The following is an 18457-nucleotide window of genomic DNA, read 5'->3' on the forward strand; positions in this document are numbered from 1 at the left end:
CAAACGTCACACTAAGTCTTGAGTGCCAGTCAGTCTCTGTGACAAATCAAGCCCACCATGCTACGACCTGTTCTGACTCAAATCCAAAAACCCTGATTCATTTTCAGTGGACAATTTGCAACTTGCTTTGAGTCATCAATTTGTGCACAGCCCGGGCGCTAACACTTGCTTGGCCTCTGGAACTAGGCAACCCACGCAACACTTTTTCAAGTCGCATTCATAAAATAAATACATAAGTAAATCTATTTTTAAAATGCCAGACATCTGAGCGCCTTACCAAAAAGTGTCTGCACAGATAATGAAATGAAGGCTTTGCTATCGCCTAACATCTTAACTCATCCCCAGCACTTCTCCGTCAGTGTGATCCTCCTTCTTCATGTTTATTAAAATCTAACCATGCCTGCAGAATGCTTACAACACAGTATATTTAGTATTTCAAACAAACAAGCGGGCTCCATTCAGAGTCAATACACATTCCTGCTGCAGTGTAGCACTGATGGAAGTGTATCCAAGGACGGCTTAATGGATTCATAAATCAAGCAGCCTGCGTTTAATACATCCCTCCAACAGCAGATGGTCACGGCTGATGTGACATTAGCTCGCCGTTTAAAGGCACATACAGTAACACGTGCAAACCAGACCAGAGTGAACGCCCCGCGGCCCACCTGCACACATCAGAGCCTGGCATGTGCTGGGAGAGGCGAGAGTGCAGCAAAGGTAGAAGGCGCAGGTCCACCCATCTTTTCTCCCAGCGGAGGCCCGGGGAAGTGGGCCACGACGAGCAGGACAGCGTGTCCTGCAAGGGACGACCGCCAAAACAAAGCACAGGAGATTATTTGGCAATAATTTTGGTATGTGTTTGTTGCAAAATAAATCATCTTCTTTGAGTCATCATCATCGGCGTTTGGCATGAGAACAGAGACCATTTTCACTCGTTCAGGAGGTGCATACATCATGTGATATTTGTGTTATGTATGTTTGATGAATTCATGAGAAGAACAAAATTCTTACTTTGTCATCATGGGGCATTATATGAAGAATTTTAAAGGCAATTATAAATGTAATAAAGTGTGAATATTGTTGTAACATATTTAACAAAATGTGCCCAAAAATGGAAGGGGATGAATGAACCAATCGCAGATAGTTTGTTGCTTTAAAAAAAAAGATTAAAAACCCACAACAAACCCACAGACAACATTTTAATTACCTTTTGCACTTGGTCATGGTAGAACAGCGTGTGGAATATTGAATATTTAAACAATTTTAAAATACACTCACAACATACATGCTGGGTTAAAAATAAGCCATTTCGGATAAAGTTATGCTGAGATAAAAATCATTTTGGGTTATTTTTAACCCATGTTGGGTTATTTTTAATAATACCCATGGAAGATTTTTTTTTTAAAATTTTGGATCGATTTGAAAACGTTTGTGATCTTTCAATTGTAATTGACTAATAACACAACATTTGAATGTTTTTGTTAATTTTCAAGTGAATTTAGAAACACAAATAACTCATTTATACCATTGATACTTTTTAATTATGGGGAATTATGTGATTTAAGGGAAGTAATGTATTCAATCCATTTTGTAATATGACTGAGGAAATGTTTTATTCCCTCATTTTACCAAACTTTGACAATGACATTGAATCCTCTAAACGCTTTATTTTTCACACCTGCATTTTCTCAAGATTTTTGTGTGTGTGTGTTGAGATATAGTAATGTATGCATGAAATGGGCTTTATAGATAAACTTCCCTTGCCTGCTACCGGGCTGGATTGATAACTGCAAAGAGGTTGCAGATCAAGACAAACAAGTACCGTGTTATTTGGATGGTAGTTCAAGTGTAGGCCGCTATCACACAAAGGAGAAGAGGTGCCACTGCTCTGGTCACTGGGGATGCCTGCAAGATGGTGGGGGGGAGTGGGGGGGGGTGGACGACAATAAATACACAATGCCATGAACAAAAACTTTTTTCTGGCGCCGATTTGTATGCAGGCGAGATACGCTTATGAAAGGCTTTTGTAAAGGCTCTCATGTCTGATGACAGGCTGAGACTTTCCAGGGCAAGAGCAAATCAAGTGCACCACAATGAGCAGTGTCATTTCCTTTACTTCACATTACTCGCCTGTTGCCAAATGTGTCTTTTTGACGTTTTCATCCGCAACAGACAAACCGGTATATTACGCTGCAGCTCAATGAAACGTGTATCGAAATTTCAGGTTCTTCGTTTTTGGCTGAAAATAACACATTCTTTTACTTGTTGTGCATTCAGAAAGGAACATACCAAAATTGAACACATAGGCTTTTTACTTGACACTGACCAAATGTGGGTGGCCTCCTCCGGGTTTGTTTGTTGGTTGATATGCACCTTGTTTTTTTCCAGTTCTTGGAACTTTTTTTAAAAATACAAATCTATCATAGGTAGTTGTTTTCCCATACAATGATGACATCATAGAAAAAGTAAGTACAACAACAATTTATCCCCCATGTCTCTTTCCAGGATTTTTGTTATACAATATTGCAAGATGCACACATCCATCCATCCATCTATCCATTTTCTGATCCGCTTTATCCTCACAAGGGTACCGGGGTGTGGTAACTGGTTGCCGGCCAATCTCAGAGCACACAGAGACGAACCACCATCCGTGCGCACACTCACACCTTGGGACAATTTTGAGTGTTCAATCAGCCTGCCATGCATGTTTTTGGAATTTTGAGAGGAAACCGGAGTGCCCGGAGAAAACCCACGTAGGCACAGGGAGAACATGCAAACTCCACACAGGGAGGCCGCAGCCCGTGACCTCTGCACGGTGAGGTTGACGCGCTAACCACTGGACCGCCCAAACCTTTTAAAAATAAATCCAAAAACATGTCTGAATGTATTAATTAGACCGGTTAACTTCTTAGAAATTCTCGATCCTGGTTATTATTATAATGATGATTATTTAAAGACTTACACATACAATCCTCACTCAGAGGCAGTTTAAGAAAGGCCGGGGTCTTCTTGAGGAAAGAGACCGTGAGAGTCACTTCTTCACCAGCATTCCTCAACACCTGAACCTGCAACATATGGGTGACGTTTTTATTCACGCTGTCGGAGGGGTTTCCCATGAACATCATGATAAAAGCTGAAATAATATTAAAAAAAACAAAAACCTGAAGTTTAGCTCATGCGTAAGGTAAATGCAGATAGGAGCTGACAGCTTACCACTTCCTCGTGGCGATAGCTTCTCACGTTGATTCCATTTATCTGCAAGCACCAGTGGTGTGGAAGTGTAAATACATTTGGGATTGTACTGTTGCTGGCATCATAACACCGCAAAAAATGATGTATGAAGCCACTAAAATGTCTTTTATAGAATACCTGCAGCGGAAATTACGAGTAGGAAATGTACAACCTTCACTATGAAATGTTTTTTTTATAGCAGCTAAATGATGTATCACCAGCATGGAGAGGCTTTCTATTTCGACAAATGGTAATGGGACGTTACATCAACATTATTGCTATTAAGATTGATATTATTATGGGCTGGAATATTGCCTTTGAACTAGTACTCAGCTTGCTGTCTCGCTAAAACCTTAGCCTTAGCCTTAGCATGGTAGCATTTGATCAATTCATGTTTGAAATAGTACCCAAATACAGGGCATGCCTTGATCAATCTGCCTTTGAGGCTTTTCCAGGCATGTTGCTCTCTTGTTAAGTGTTAGCATGTCAAATGGCTGTGTGTTGAGTATATTGAAATAGCAGCGAAGAAATATTTGTCCTTTTTTTTTTTACTTGTGTTGCATGTTAGAATTTATCAGTCCTCATTTGAAATAGTACCTCCCCACTTACATAAAAGAATTATCTTTATCGGTCTGTCTTTATTTTGTTATACTGTTAGCATTTTATACATTTTCATTTCAAATAGTACCCGACTACTCTGCATGATATAAATTATTTACTCAGATTGCAACCTTGCTGTGTTAGCATGTCAACTGTTAGCCTTTTAGCAATTCCAATTTGAAATCGACCAGGGCCATCACACTGAGTTGAGGGTCCCCACAAGGATGTCTGCTCTTTGCGCTGCTAGCCCACAACTTTGATCCATTTAAGAAGCAGAAGCAGAAGACAATCAATCTTAAAGGCCCTTAGATACAAGATGTGAAAAATGAGTTTCAAAAGCTAACATACTCAAAGATCCCTTGTTGCTCGCTCTAATTTCTTTCAATCGGGAATGATTGTGTTACGAATAATCCAGTTAGTTGTTTACCGGGCTCAATTAGTGGCTAATCTTCAAACTATAGGGGAGTTTAATTGTGCTTTGTCAAAACAAGAAAAAAGACTTTGTAACTTTCTGCCATTCTTCCTCACTGATCCAACTGTCGAGTGACCCACTTTTAGTTAGATGGATGCAATCACATTACCACGTGCAATTAAGTTAGTCAAATGAGATGCCTCTAATTAGTGCCAAGAGTACCTGGAGGATACTATCGCCAATGAAAAGCAGCCCAGAGAGTTCAGCTGGAAAACAGGAAAACAAAAACACAATCTAAAACCGCAGTTTTAGAGCAATATGGCTGAGGTCAAAACAACTTTACCCATAAAAAAACGATAACTTACCTTTTTGTTCTTTGGATATTTTGGATATCACCACAGGGATTTTATGCTCGGCACCACCCTGATAAACATGTAATGAGTGTCAAAAAAGTCCAAGTGATCAATTTTGATTAATACAGTATATGCCTATAGCCCATTTTTAACTTTTAACACATACCGTATTTTCTGCACTATAAGGCGCACTGAAAAGTCTTCTATTTTCTTAAAAACTCACAGCGCGCCTTAAAATCCAGTGTGCCTTGTGTATGGTCATTACAGTAATATGTCGACTCCAAAATGGCTCCTTGCCGGAGACATGCTTACAATGTTATAACTTGCTGTTTGTTCAGTGAACCGCGTCGCTGCTTTATTAAATAGGTTTTTGTTGCAGCTCCGAAAAAAGGAGAGCTGTGGTGTTGGGTTTTTTTTTTCTGTTTGGTTTTCACAGTCTCAACAAATATGTCTCTGTCCGTCTCCGTGTCCAACGATTCCTTCAATGAAACTACGAAAATTGAAAATGATGCATCAAAAGAGAAAATCAAGAGAGGAAATCACAAAATAAATTCTATAGCCCCCCTACAGAAATTATTTTGTGATTTCCACGTTTGTGAATACACAACAAAGGAATACATAACAAACACTTTTGAGACAGTCCAGTCTCCTACATGTTACTGACATCTGATCGTTCTGTTGGAGCTGCGCTTAAGGAAATGCCAAGGGGGGCTATAGAATTTATTTTGTGATTAATTGTGTTAATTTACGTTTTTCGGAGGCGGTCATGAATGCCTCTCATGTCGAATGGAAGAAGCCTAGCTACATCTCGTGGATGCATTGTAGATTGCGCCTTAGAATCGAGTGCGTCCAATATATAAAAAAAGTCAAATAAAGGGCTGTAGCTCCATGTAGTGGATGCATTATAGATTGCGCCTTATTGTCCAGTGCGTGCAATATATGATTTTTTTTTTTTTATAGCCCATTCATTAAAGGTGCGCCTCATAATCCAGTGCACCTTTTTGTCTGGATAATGCATACAATCCAAGCGACACATATCCGGCAGTGAACAATAATACAGAAATAACCTTGATGCTGAGGCCAAACCCTCCGATGGTCTGTCTCCGTATTGTTACAGTCCTTTCCTGGAAGACAGGCGGTCGGCAGGGAGACATGGCAAATTAATTTAGTCGTGCTTCAGTGACATTTTCACGTTCCATTACATCTGTGCCTTGAACGGCTCACTGCCTTTCTTTATTGTCTTCTAGTTGAGGGCGATAAGAACAAAATTTCATATCTCGATATTCATCACAGGTATCTCAAGGACAGTATGATAAGGGTTTTATTATGAAAAACACTTTTTTTTAAGAAGACGCTGACTGATATGTGGACACCATTCATATCACACAAGGACGATTGATGGAAAGTGAGGGTAAAATGAAAGACGGTATACACATTTTGTTTGCCCACCAGCTGTTATTTACACTCATTCATGTCTTAGTCAGAGCCCATTGTGACATTTTGCAGTATTTGCCCAATCATTTGCCGCGCGTCTGTCACAAGCCCACTCACGAGTAGAGATAACACAACACTATTGTAAAAAAAAAAAAAAAAATACAATAATAAAATCTCCCTAAGTCTGCAAATGCATTGCATATTTTCACAATTATGTGTTATTGTGTAATAAACAGCTTTGACATATGTGGTGATTTCAGTGAATATATTTTTTTTTCATTTCCTGCTGCTATATCTCTATTTCAGTTGGAAACTTTATTGGCGCCCGTTGAGCAGTTGTCTCATGGCGCACTGAATCTTAACTTTACAAGCAAGCTCCCTCCAGCTCCTTTGAGATTTACAAATCCCATCTTGCAAAGCGTCACACTGATTAAAGAGGAATACCACTGAGGGCATCTAACTCCCAATTTTGACTGGAATTTCACAGAAATATATATCTCAAGTCGCACAGAGGCTGACAGTGCAAACCGTTGTCATGCATGGCATCCAAACCCTCAAGATCTCAGTTCAGCGAGCGTCAAAAGATTGTTGCCTTTCTGCTTTTTTTGTTTGTTTGTTTTTCCCCTTCTGAGCGAAAGGACAAATTGAATGAAGCAGAATGCAGTACAGGACAATGTGACTAAAGCCGTGGTGGCTGTTTTTATCAAAACAGGACCACATGTCTGGTGGACATATTGTAATGAAAAGGCTTATTCATGGCGATCTGATCACTGTTGCCAGGGGCAACCATTTATCTTTTAGTGGTCATGAGTCAATAGCAGGCTATATGCACTGCATACGGTAGTTGCCACACTCATATTAACACAGAGGTACAATTTATAGTCAAGGTAGCTAACATGTTTTTGCAACGTGAAAGGGAGCGAACTAGTCGGCGCGAACTACGGCTCAACAATTTTGAAGAATAATCAAATGAATGTCATTTGTTTTCCTGATGATTGTGATTGAATATGCAATTTTTTTTTCAAGGTCTTCTTCCCCAAGAGTTTTTCAACAAACACAAGCAATAAATTAACATATATGATAACAAAACAATGAGAGATTTATTAGACAGAAATGTTTTGGCAATGTGATAGGTTAGGCTTCTGCTAAAATAACGGCAAATGAACCATGAATGAATGTGGAAGACGGTTTATTTATATGCAGTAATGTAATTAGTGTTGAACTTGCACTCTTTGAAGTGTTCTCAATGATAAATTGGACCCTATTGTTTTACCAACTATTGTGGAACGATTCTACATCAGCAACACCCACCCACACACACACACACACACACACTCACACACACACACACACACACACACACTCACAGCCTCCGGTTATCGTTTGTTTGCAGTAGTTGTGTGCGTATGTGTGAGTGATGTCAGCGGTTACTTACGCTTGAATAGAAAGGTTCTCCCGACACGCAGATGACATCTTGCTCCTGAATGGTCAGAATATCTTTAGCCAAGTGCAGTCGGATATTAAACGGCTCCTCATTACCTTCTTGCATCAAATAAATCCCAGTCTTTGTCTGCGAACATTGGGAAAGATAACATCGTTCATCGGGGCTGAATTAAGTGGCCATGAAATGAAATGTCGGCAAGGCCGCTGGTGGCGAAATGAACATTGCAAATTAGACGGCTTTGCCGGTGAGCGTTATTGCCTTTGCTTGGTGATGCACGTACACACAATCCTAAAAGGAAAAAGTTTTCCAGGCCTAAAGAAGCAATGAAAGTGAGCAGGCGCCGTTGTCACCTCCTTGCATGACACAAGCAGCAGGACTGTGATTCCAATCACGCATTTAAACACGCTCATTTGCATCAATTTGCATGGCGCCACCGCTTTCCCTCCCCGGCTAATTACGATGCCTGTCTGCCCTTGACTTGAAAGGGTCTAAATAAAGAAAGCACCTTCACCTGACACGACTGCTAAGAGAAAAGGAGCCACCCCTTGTCAGCGTGTTTGTCACCCATCATCACTTAACAAGGCTGAGCCGCATGCGTGCAATATGTTAGCTCCACTGCAGGTCAGTTATCTTTCACTGCTAATGAGCAACGCGGAGGAACGCGGCCTCCGCTCGCAGCTGCGGGATGACGGATGGAATCAGAGGAAGACAGTGTGTTTTCCTTCGCCTATCTCGGATGCACGTGTGTTTGAGTGTGTGAGAGAGAGGAAACAAGAGGACATGGCTCAACACAGTCAGGGTCAGAGAATGCCTAACGAGGATGACCTGTGCTGAGGCTCGCATTGTTCCTAATTGGCCTCATCTCTCCTCTCATCGCACGCCTCGCTATCCCATCATTAGCCACGACATCATCTGTAAGCAGGCACACACACCCGCATCATGTAGTGCACTGCATGCAACAGCTGTGTTGCTCAACCTTTATCACACCATGGAGACAACATTTACTATGCTGAAGAATAGGCAACTTGAATTTTTAGGCCCAAAAATGACAATCAATCTAAGTTGGAAGAACTTTCAAATGTAAATTATTGACATTTATGGCAACAATGTACAGTACGTAGTTAGCACAACAAAGCAAGCAATCTGTTTGCTCCATAATAAGTTTTATTTCAATTATATATTTAAGTTGAGGGAAAAATTTTGTTGAAAAGTCAAAATAAAATTTGATCAGTTTGTTGCCTTGAAATTTTCAGTTCACCCAACATTGTTTTTTTGTCGGGGTTTTTGGGTTGAGTTGGGTTGTTTTTTTACAGTATACAGGGCATGAGCGATTATTTGGTTGGGTAATTTTTTCATCTTATACTGGCACTTAAAAAATAAATAATAATAATAATAATACACTGGCAAAATCTGCAAAAATGAGAGGATATTAGCAAATTTAATACATACTATTTGATACAGGAGTGATCCTGACCCAACAGCAGCATCAGCCGTCTTTCTTTTTTCACATCCAACAACTAAGCATATTCAGCGAATGATATCACACTTTTTTTTTTACCTCCCAAAATGGAATTCGTTTGAGAACAGATTCAAGGCACTCTGCCCCAAACCTGGTTAAACACTTCGTTAAATGGGACTAATACAAGCACTAAGGTAGATCGTATGGTTACACTCTCACACCTTGAGGGAGCATCCGTTGAACGACTCGCACAACTCGTTCGTGCAGGAAAACAAACAACGTGCTTGCTTGACCAACTCCCCCTAGGAAGCTCGTTAAAGTGCGGTTTCACATCCTAGGATTTTCTTTTCTATTCTTAATGTTTCTCTCCTTTGATACGGCATACCGTCAGTTTTCAAGATAGCCCTCAAAGATCCAGCCTCGATTAAAGCCTCGAGCATGTTCAGGGCAAATCATTCTACTGAGATGGCCCTCACAAAAGAGCTCAAGGATCTTTTATTAGCTTTGGACTCCGAGAGCTCATCAATATTATTATTACCTAACCTTTGCCCTGCCTTTGTTTCTGTCGATCATAATGTACTACTCGATCGCTTTGTCTTTAAAGGCTTAGAACGTCCCTGATTGAAATCTTATTCCGCAAAGAGAGAGCACCATGTATTTCATGGTAATGTGACCTCTGAGGACTATAATGTTACCTAAGGGGTCGCGCAGGGATCAATACTTTGCACTTTGCTGTTCCACTATCGATGCTGTCACTCTGAGATACATATCATTCGTAATTATGACATTCGCTTTCACTGTCATGCTGATGGGATTCAATTTTGCCTTTAGAGCTAACTGCCCCATGCAAGAGCTGTAACCAAATTAGGCACTGGATGTTTTGTAACTTCTTGCATCTTGACTCTGATAAAACCAAAACGATGGCTATTGGTCCTTCCAGACAAAAGTACCCAAAGGGACTCAGCAAAAAAGAAAAAATGGGTGTTAGATTTGACCCACCTCTCTTCCTTCAACTGCATATGGAGAGTATTACTAGAAATGTGTTTCTGCACCATCACCATATTTCCCCGTATACTTCCCATTGTATCCATGAATGAAGAATTTGGCAGCGCGCCTTGACTATTATATTGTATGTTACTTGTGGGTCTTCCCATGTTTAGTCATAAAAGCCCGCAGTTCGTACGAGATGCAGTAGCAAGACCAAAGGCCTCTTTTATATATATATATATATATATCGATTTTTGTTCCAGGACAAGTCTAGTTTGCCTAGTTTTACCATCTTTGGGAATTTGGCACAGCGCGGTGCGCCTTTCTGGGCAATTTGGTGAAAGGAAGTAGACTAGACTTCAGGCCAGATGAAACCAGATCTGAGTTGTGGTGTAGGTAGGGTGATGTGATTTTGGTGGATTTGATCAAGGCACAGGCAGACAGATGCTGAGACATGAGTGGTGGATGTCATCGGAATTCATTCATAAATATGACAACAGCATACATCAACCTCTCTGAATCATCATAGGAATCAATTCATTGAACAAAATATTACTGTTAGTATTATTAGCATTTATATATTTTTAAAAGTGCCCTTCTGACCAGTCCAGCGAGTCAGTTGAGCTTCCGTCTTGGGAACCACGTGCCTCTTCTGCAATGAATTTCAAGGGAATGAGGGCAGCTGCTTCCATCTATCCGTCCATCCGCCCATCCTCACAAGGGTGGAGGGTATGCTGGAGCCTATCCCAGCTGTTTTCGGGCAGTAGGCGGGGAACGCCCTGAACTGCTTGCCAGCCAAATGCAGGGCACACATAGACAAACATCCATCCCCGCTCACACTCAAACCTAGGGACATTTTAGAGTGTACCATTCACCTGCCATGCATGTTTTTGAAATGGCACGGGGAGAACATGCAAACTCGCTGACTTCACTGATCATGCTGGTCATGCTAACAAAAACCATACTTGCAATTGGGCACCCTAGGATACAGTATTTGCTCCGGTATGCTGTTTCTTACACGAGAATGGATATTATCCTTTAAAGAATGAACTGCAGAGCCCATTTGAACCCTGTTGCTAACCAGAATGTTTACACTTTCTGAAACACATAAACACTTTTACAGATAAAGTTTGTCCTAAATGAGTATTAAACCTGATCTTATATTTTGGCATCTTTACCAAAGATCTACTGGACTCTGATGGGACGTGGTCGTGCTACAATGTTGTGTATACGCATGTTTACTTATTTTGTACACCCAATTAGCCTGGATTTGCTTTTCTGTATTTCTCGTGAATAGTCCTTTTCACTTTCACATGACATAAATTGGAAAATACCACTAAGATTGTTATTATACCAAAATAAAGACCTGACCGCGAACAGATGCCTACGCCACAGTTGAGTAAATGAAAGCCCCCCGGCCACCTTTTGCAGGAATAAGATATATATTTAATGCCCTGCATTAGCCACTTGTAAAAGCAGAAAGGGAAAACAAAATAAATGCTTTCCATTTCCAGAGATTGATTAAATGCTACCAACCTCTTCATTTGAGGTCTTGAAATCCATGTGCTAGCGCGCAGTGAGGGATTCTGCAGAGGAGAGAAATACAACTGAGTTATAGAGCGGCTGCACCAAAAGCCCACAGCCAATTTAAAATGGCTTTGTTACCAGCAAGAAGCGCTTTCAAAAGAGAGTAGACCTTCATGGAAATGCTATGTAAAATCTCAAGAGATGCTTTTTCAAGGAGCAGAGAAGCAAAGCTTGTTAAAAACATGAGGCGCGATATCTACAGCACTGTATATCGAAGGATATAAATACATATAAATGATGCAGATGTATCTCAATAAATGAGAACAAAAATTCTGGATTTTTTTTTTTAGTAGCTCAATTTCAAGTGAAACACATTTCATTATAGAGGTTCAATTGAATTAAATCATAGCATACAGTGCTACACATTTCCAAATTTCCCATCTCAAGAAATTATTATTCACATACAGTATATTACAAATTAGATGCATATCATCCTCCGCAGTGTTTAATGAATATGTACAAGAGGTATCAATGCGTTTCGCTTTTTGGATTGATCTACCGAACTCGGTTAACTTTTCTATTATATTCTAAATCATTGAGAAGCACCTGCTCACGAATGGAGGGAAAGATTGCCTTTTCAATGGATGAAAGCACATAGCAGCACTTGATACAAGACATTGCACTCAGAGATTAACGTTGTAAATAACTACAAAAGTTTTGACACTTTTTTAATTCAAATATTTAAAAGTAATAAAGTACTCTTCAACACACAAATCACTCACGATCTTAAAGGCCACGTGCTGTTTCATCAAGAGATTGTCGAATCAAATGGAGTAGCCCGCTATGGTGAACTTTCATTACAGCCACATTATATTTGTTTTGTTTGTAGCACATTCATTTGTCCATTCACACTCATTTATGAATGAAAAACATAAGGTGAAAAATCTAGCACATCTACTAGTCCGTCTATACTTTATCCTTCTTTTGAAACATGATTCCCCAGAATGAGTAACCTCTGAAGTGAAGCAGCAAGAAATAATTCATGATCGCAAAAGGTGAGAATAAGGAGTGCTAATAAATGTTTCAATTCATCTTTCCCCATATAGAGAAGAGCTTTTCTTTTGTACTCCAGTGAGAAAGAAGGTTGCCTTGCCTCATTTGCACAAAAGCAGCCGGCTCACTTTTCAGCAGACATAACAGCACTTGACTCGGCGACCAGACGTGAAACACAAAAGGCGGCTCCCGTGGCACCCGGTGGAGGAGATACTCACTTCAACTAGAAAGGCCCCAACTGTTTTCATGTGGCGATCAGGCCATCGAATATCCAGCTGATCCCGAATCAGAGTCACGCTGCTGTGAACCGGCCTGTCCGCATCCCCGATGGACGCAGCAATCAGGGGCTGAGAGGATGACAGGAAAGGGCATACCTCAGGGCGTCATCTCGGGGCCACTCGCAGGCGCAGAGCTGTGATAAGAAACAGAGACGGGAAAGAGTAAATTCTCTGGTGAGGAAACGAGAGTGAATGTTACTGATTAAACACTTGAGAGGGGAAGGGATATGGAACCAGATGCAATTGGCGGCTGCTATTCCTCACATAAACAGGAGATTTGAGAACAAGCTTCATTCTGGAGAACAATGTCATGCTTGTAATACCCCGTCAATATGCAATTAGCTCATATTCTTGCATTTTGTAAGATCAACACACGCCTCTTGTTAGGATGCCTTGCTGGCTGCAGGCCGCCTTTCTGATGAGACGCAGTGTTGCCACCATCATACAGTTAGTGCTCTACAGCATGAAAAAAATAAATCAAATAAACACAAATATACTAGTTGGTTTCAAGCTGCATTCTACGGATAAATCACCCACTGCTGATTATTATACAGAAAGAAACCCTTTATAGAATTTGAAAATGTATATGTGTGAGTCCCATCTGCACCAGGAGTGAGATAAAGATGCGTTTATCCTCCTCAGATGCTCTGCGGAGAGCATCTGAGGAGGATAAACGCTGAAATGTAAAGCAATGACCTTCATGAAATAGCTCAGGGATGCACTCAAATATTAATCGCGGATTTAAGTTCAACTCGAAAGCTTTCTTACATGGAGGTTACATCTTTGCTCGTCCACTGGAAAAACATTGCTCGCAGTTTTATCAAAGCTTAATTAGGATGAAACAATACCGCAACAAAATTATGTGACTGGTTTTAGTCATCCAGTGGCCTACATTCATATACAGTAAACCAGGTTCCATGTTCACGGTCCCACTATTGGCTGTTTTTTGGTTGATTATGATTGAATGTCACCTACGGAAATCCTGCTCCTTTCAGTATAAACAGAATATACATACCATTTCCATCAAACCAATGACAAATAATTTTGAAGAAAGTCCTTTCATTTGATTTCTGACACAAGGCAGAACCGTCATTCTGCAACCCAGAATTGAAGTTCAAAATATAACACAAACAGCTTACTCTGATTCAGGATTCATTTGCAAGAAATTAACATAATGGACAACTCCATGAGTTTTCGGGCCCTGTTTTCATAGACAGGTGTCCGTGTGCTTGGCATAAAAATGGCAGCATCGTCATTTTCGTGTCGGGGCAAATTTAGCTTACTGTGTTTGGGACCGTAATCCTAAAGCTTTCCATATGCCTTACCTTCTTAGCTGTACCCTACCCCTAACAGCCCTAACAAGGCTAACCCACATGCTTGCCTTACCCACTAACTCTAGCCCCGAAAGCCTATCTATCGTTCTGACACAAATCCTAGCCGTATAAATAGCCCGAAGCTAAAGAAGAAATACGATTGCTAACCCTTATTGAGCTGGTTGGCGAGCAGAATTGATGTGCTTCGATTGCCTGATTAGTGAGTCACCGTGTGTTCCATTGCCCTATTAAGGGTTAAAAAGAAATTTGTTGTAATCCTGCCAAGACGAAGCTCTCGAATCATAAGACCGTAACGTGGACTCAGCTGCTCAATAATGGGATTGTATTTCGATGCAACAAAACAACAACAACGGCCCCAAATTGGCATAGGGTGAAGTTTATAATGGTGTATTGATCAAAGTATTATTTATTGAATTGCTCTGGGAATACCTGGCAGCTAAATCAATCAGTAACGTCCCGCTCTGGTGTACTATAATGTATACAGAGCAGAAGGGCAACAGTGATGGGGAAAGCCAGTGATGTGTGTGAGTGTGCTCTAAATGAGTTGCGCAGAACATCTAAAGATGTGACAGAAAGCTCCTATAAAAAGAAATGTCCTGTCTGAAAAATGCCTTGCGTTTCCCAATTCAAAGGTTTAGACCCTTTGTTGCCCTTTAAGTTGAGTCAGCCAAAGTGTTTTTCTTTAAACAATCACTCCATCAGATATTTGCAGCGCCACCAACTTTGCCAGAGCCGCGTTGCATCTGACACAATGGAGAGGAGATTGGCTGAATGAGGCAAAGATGATACACGGGACATCTCCATCTCCGAGACCCGATGACAGGAGGCAGCTGTCGGCGCCGCGTGCTCATGAAAATCGAGTTTTACTGGAAAATGGATGCTGGCGTCACGTCCAATGCATTGTACTTCGTGGAACAGATACGAGAGAGCACTTATAGAATCTAACTGCTTATTTGAGTATTATGCAAGGGCGACACACATATCCACTTTTTGAGATCTGCAATAAGTAAACGGCAATGAATAGGTGAATGCATGAGCTCTGGGATAGAGTCGGTGCTCATGTATTTGTACTGTACGGTTGAGGAGACTGGGACAAGTTGAGTCTCCTCTTCTTATTAAAATAACATTACAAACAAACAAAACAGCTTAGTTTGGCAGGTGGCCAAGAACCCGATTGTCACTCTGTCAGAGCTCCAATGGTCCACTGTGGAAGGAGGAAATCCCTCCAGGACAACCATCTCTGGAACCATCTACCAATTAGGACTTTGGAATACATTTGCAATAAAATAGGGATGAAAAAAAATGTTTTTTACGTTTTATGGAGCACAGCAAGTAGACTTTTTGAAATTCTATTTTGGAATAGGGCAACACAGTACGGGAAAAAAATGAACAAATTCCTGAGGGACTCTATGCGGAGCCAAATAGTTTATTTATTTTTTTAACTAGTATTGTAAAAATGTTGTCCTAATTTCCCTCACAGATTATAAAGCACGTAGCTCGAGGGACTGTTTGGGGTCTGCGCTTTACTAATTGTCATTTGAGCTGCAGTTAACCAACATTGTTTATGACTGTAGCTGGGAATGGTCGTTATTTATTTAGGTTTCCTGATCTGCGAGCACTTGGATGGCTTTGTGCCTCTGTGAGATACAGGTGGCACATTTGAGGGGCAAAGGACAAATGAAATGGGATAAGACTGCAGACGGTGACATTTGAAGACACCGGAGGGCTTCCACCACATAACAAATGCAAATATTAAACATTGAGAGAAATAAATTGTAATTTCTTAATGATTAATTGTGGCTGCAAGCATGTGGAGATTGGATTGAGGCCAGCTAAAGACCTGAAAATCGTCACCATTGTCGTTTTTTTTTGCGGACTGAAATTGAAGTCAATTTGAGATAACATTCTTAGAAAACATCGGTGGAGGCTGAATGGCTGTGCGGGTAATGTTGAATTTGGGCCGCCTTCTTGTTAACAACATTGGTTTTATTTATTCTTTGTATAGCGGTCCGGTGGTCCAGTGGTTAGCGCGTCGACATCACAGTGCAGAGGGACTGGGTTCAATTCCAGCTCCGGCCTCCCAGTGTGGAATTTGCATGTTCTCCCTGGGCCTGTGTGGGTTTTCTTCGGGTACTCCGGTTGCCTCCCACATTCCAAAAACATGCATGGTAGGCTGATTGAACACACTGAATTGTCCCTAGGTGTGAGCGTGACTGTGAGTGTGGGTGTTTGTCTTTGTGTGCCCTGCGATTGGCTGGCAACCGGTTCAGGGTGTCCCCGGTCTAGTGCCTGAAGACAGCTGGAATAGGCCCCAGCACCCCTGGCGACCCTTGTAAGGATAAGCGGATTGTAAAATGAAGGAATATTCTTTGTATAAATAAGCCAGGATCAGCGTGTGTCCCTTTTTGACCAAGCGTATTTCAACTCATTTGGCTCACTTTTGATCCGGCCGTTTTAAGGGCGTACTGTGTGCCGGTCCCTATACATGTCATCCTTTATGGCCTTTATTTGCGTGGACGTGTTTCTCTGCCTCCCGCTCAGACACACGCTCAGATCGATCGCTCGCTAGAGATGGAGACGCGTCTCATCGTGTTTTCAGTCCTCTGAGAACATTAGTCCAAACAGGAGTGTGTATTGGCGCTCCGGGCCCCGCGTACACGATGAGTGATGGGCACAGCGGTAAATTAGTCCACTCATTTATAGGCTGTGCTCTTGGCCTTTCTGATTGTGATGCATGTCTTCCGGCCGAAGATATCAACTTGTCGCACACTCGACACACAAGGTGAGGACACGCCGAGTCAGCGGTTTTCCCATAAGACATAAGCAGGACGATTTTGCGTGATCCCAAATGGGCTCATTCATCGTCTGGTGGCCTTTTTATGTACAGCCCCACTGTTTATCTCTAAAGCCCTGCGCACTTTGTTCTGATTGGTCAGCATCTGGAAGGCTGTGAGTGGAACCTCACCAATCACATTGTGGACTTCATGTTTAATCGCAGTGCTGATAGTTCCTTGATATTTGCCAGCGGTGATATTAAATTGCAGCTCTTATTGATAATAATCTTTCTTGCGCAATGCTTAAACAACCGCAGATTTTGAAACGACCCCCTTTGTTGAGTGTGTTTCATGAACTGACCAAAGACACTTTGAGAAACATTTAATGTTTTTTGTGCAGCTCCGCTCATTCCACTTGTCTTTTTTCTTTTTTTCTTCTGAGTTGATGGTGTTGCCGAAAATGGCTTCTGCTGGGGCTTCTTCCGTCAGTATTTGAAAGCTATTGTCAGTAGTCTGTCTCCCAGCGAACATGGGACTCCATCAATGACGAACCTTCCGTTGCTCCTGACCGACGGTCGCAAATGTCCACCTCTGATATTTTGCCTAATGTTCAACGTACACTGGGAGCGTCTGACATCGTGACAGATGATGTTCCGTGGCTAAGCGGATTGGGCGTCTTAATCGTGTTATCAGACACAAATGAGCACAAAGCCTTGTAACGTGCCACTAAATAGCGGCCTAATTACTGCATCTGTGCGAGCAGACCCTGAGTGTAAATACACGCATGGAGCAGCCGCAGCGAAGGCCCGAGCCACCGGGGCCAGGAAACGGCAGCCCAAAACCTTCAAGCCCTCAACCGTCCCGCCAATTAGTTATGAAGTCAAACTGTGCGAAGGGTTAGCCGATCGGTCTCGGGGCATACGTGAAACTAAATGTACGTTTTATTGCGAATTAAAGCAGCGAGCGTGAAGTTGAACTTCTGCTTTTTTCACGTGCCTGAAGAGCTAAAGAGCTCAAATACGCAGCAATGAATGGCTGTAACTCTTCACTCCCAGCAGAGCCATTTTAAAGCATCTATATTTTAAAATCTAGCATGAATACTTCATCCTGATTTAGAAATTGGATCCAGCACAGTGAAAGCTCTCAAAATGAAAGCTCCTGAGGTCGGTCTGAATTTCGCTTTTAAGGAAACATACACCTCTGGAAGTTCGAGTTCGAATCGAAGTTACATATTTTGCTTATTTTGAACATTTTTGCACCGTTTATTCCAAAAAGAGGAGCGATCTCAACAGAAGAAGGGTTTTTAACCACTCCCCACCTTGCCTCTCAATACCCAGCCACTTCCTCACCCAAGTGCAAAAAGCAATAGGTCGGTTGCTTCAGCAAGAGCATCCGGTGAAAAAGATTTTTTTCCCCTTCTTTTTACGCACACCTGTCTTGCACGCCTTTCAATTCCTCCCATCCAGACTAGACTACTGACACACCCACCGTGCACAACACTCCCTGAAGAGATGTGACTCATTGAAGTTTGAGTCTGGCTGTAATTCGTTTTTTGGAGGCTTGTATAAGTC

At 41.6% G+C, this 18457-nt stretch overlaps 1 protein-coding gene across 2 annotated transcripts in view; it reads right to left on the reverse strand.

The window, feature by feature from the left end:
* The window catches only part of sntg1 (syntrophin, gamma 1), a 37718-nt gene that overhangs the window by 13682 nt on the left and 5579 nt on the right, over positions 1 to 18457 (reverse strand). The window contains exons 2-11 of one of the 2 annotated variants that reach the window (XM_052088496.1): positions 12719 to 12912; positions 11457 to 11506; positions 7466 to 7600; positions 5664 to 5720; positions 4609 to 4666; positions 4466 to 4509; positions 3214 to 3255; positions 2963 to 3065; positions 1823 to 1905; positions 666 to 796 (exon numbers count right to left, since the gene is read on the reverse strand). In XM_052088496.1, coding sequence (XP_051944456.1) covers positions 666 to 796; positions 1823 to 1905; positions 2963 to 3065; positions 3214 to 3255; positions 4466 to 4509; positions 4609 to 4666; positions 5664 to 5720; positions 7466 to 7600; positions 11457 to 11483 — 680 coding nt within the window. In that variant the 5' untranslated portion in view covers positions 11484 to 11506; positions 12719 to 12912. Of the gene's footprint in view, positions 1 to 665; positions 797 to 1822; positions 1906 to 2962; positions 3066 to 3213; positions 3256 to 4465; positions 4510 to 4608; positions 4667 to 5663; positions 5840 to 7465; positions 7601 to 11456; positions 11507 to 12718; positions 12913 to 18457 lie in introns of those variants that run through there. The other variant, XM_052088497.1, reaches the window with a different exon arrangement.

Source organism: Hippocampus zosterae, chromosome 15, assembly GCF_025434085.1.
Source record: "Hippocampus zosterae strain Florida chromosome 15, ASM2543408v3, whole genome shotgun sequence".
NCBI classification, from domain to species: Eukaryota; Metazoa; Chordata; class Actinopteri; order Syngnathiformes; family Syngnathidae; genus Hippocampus; species Hippocampus zosterae.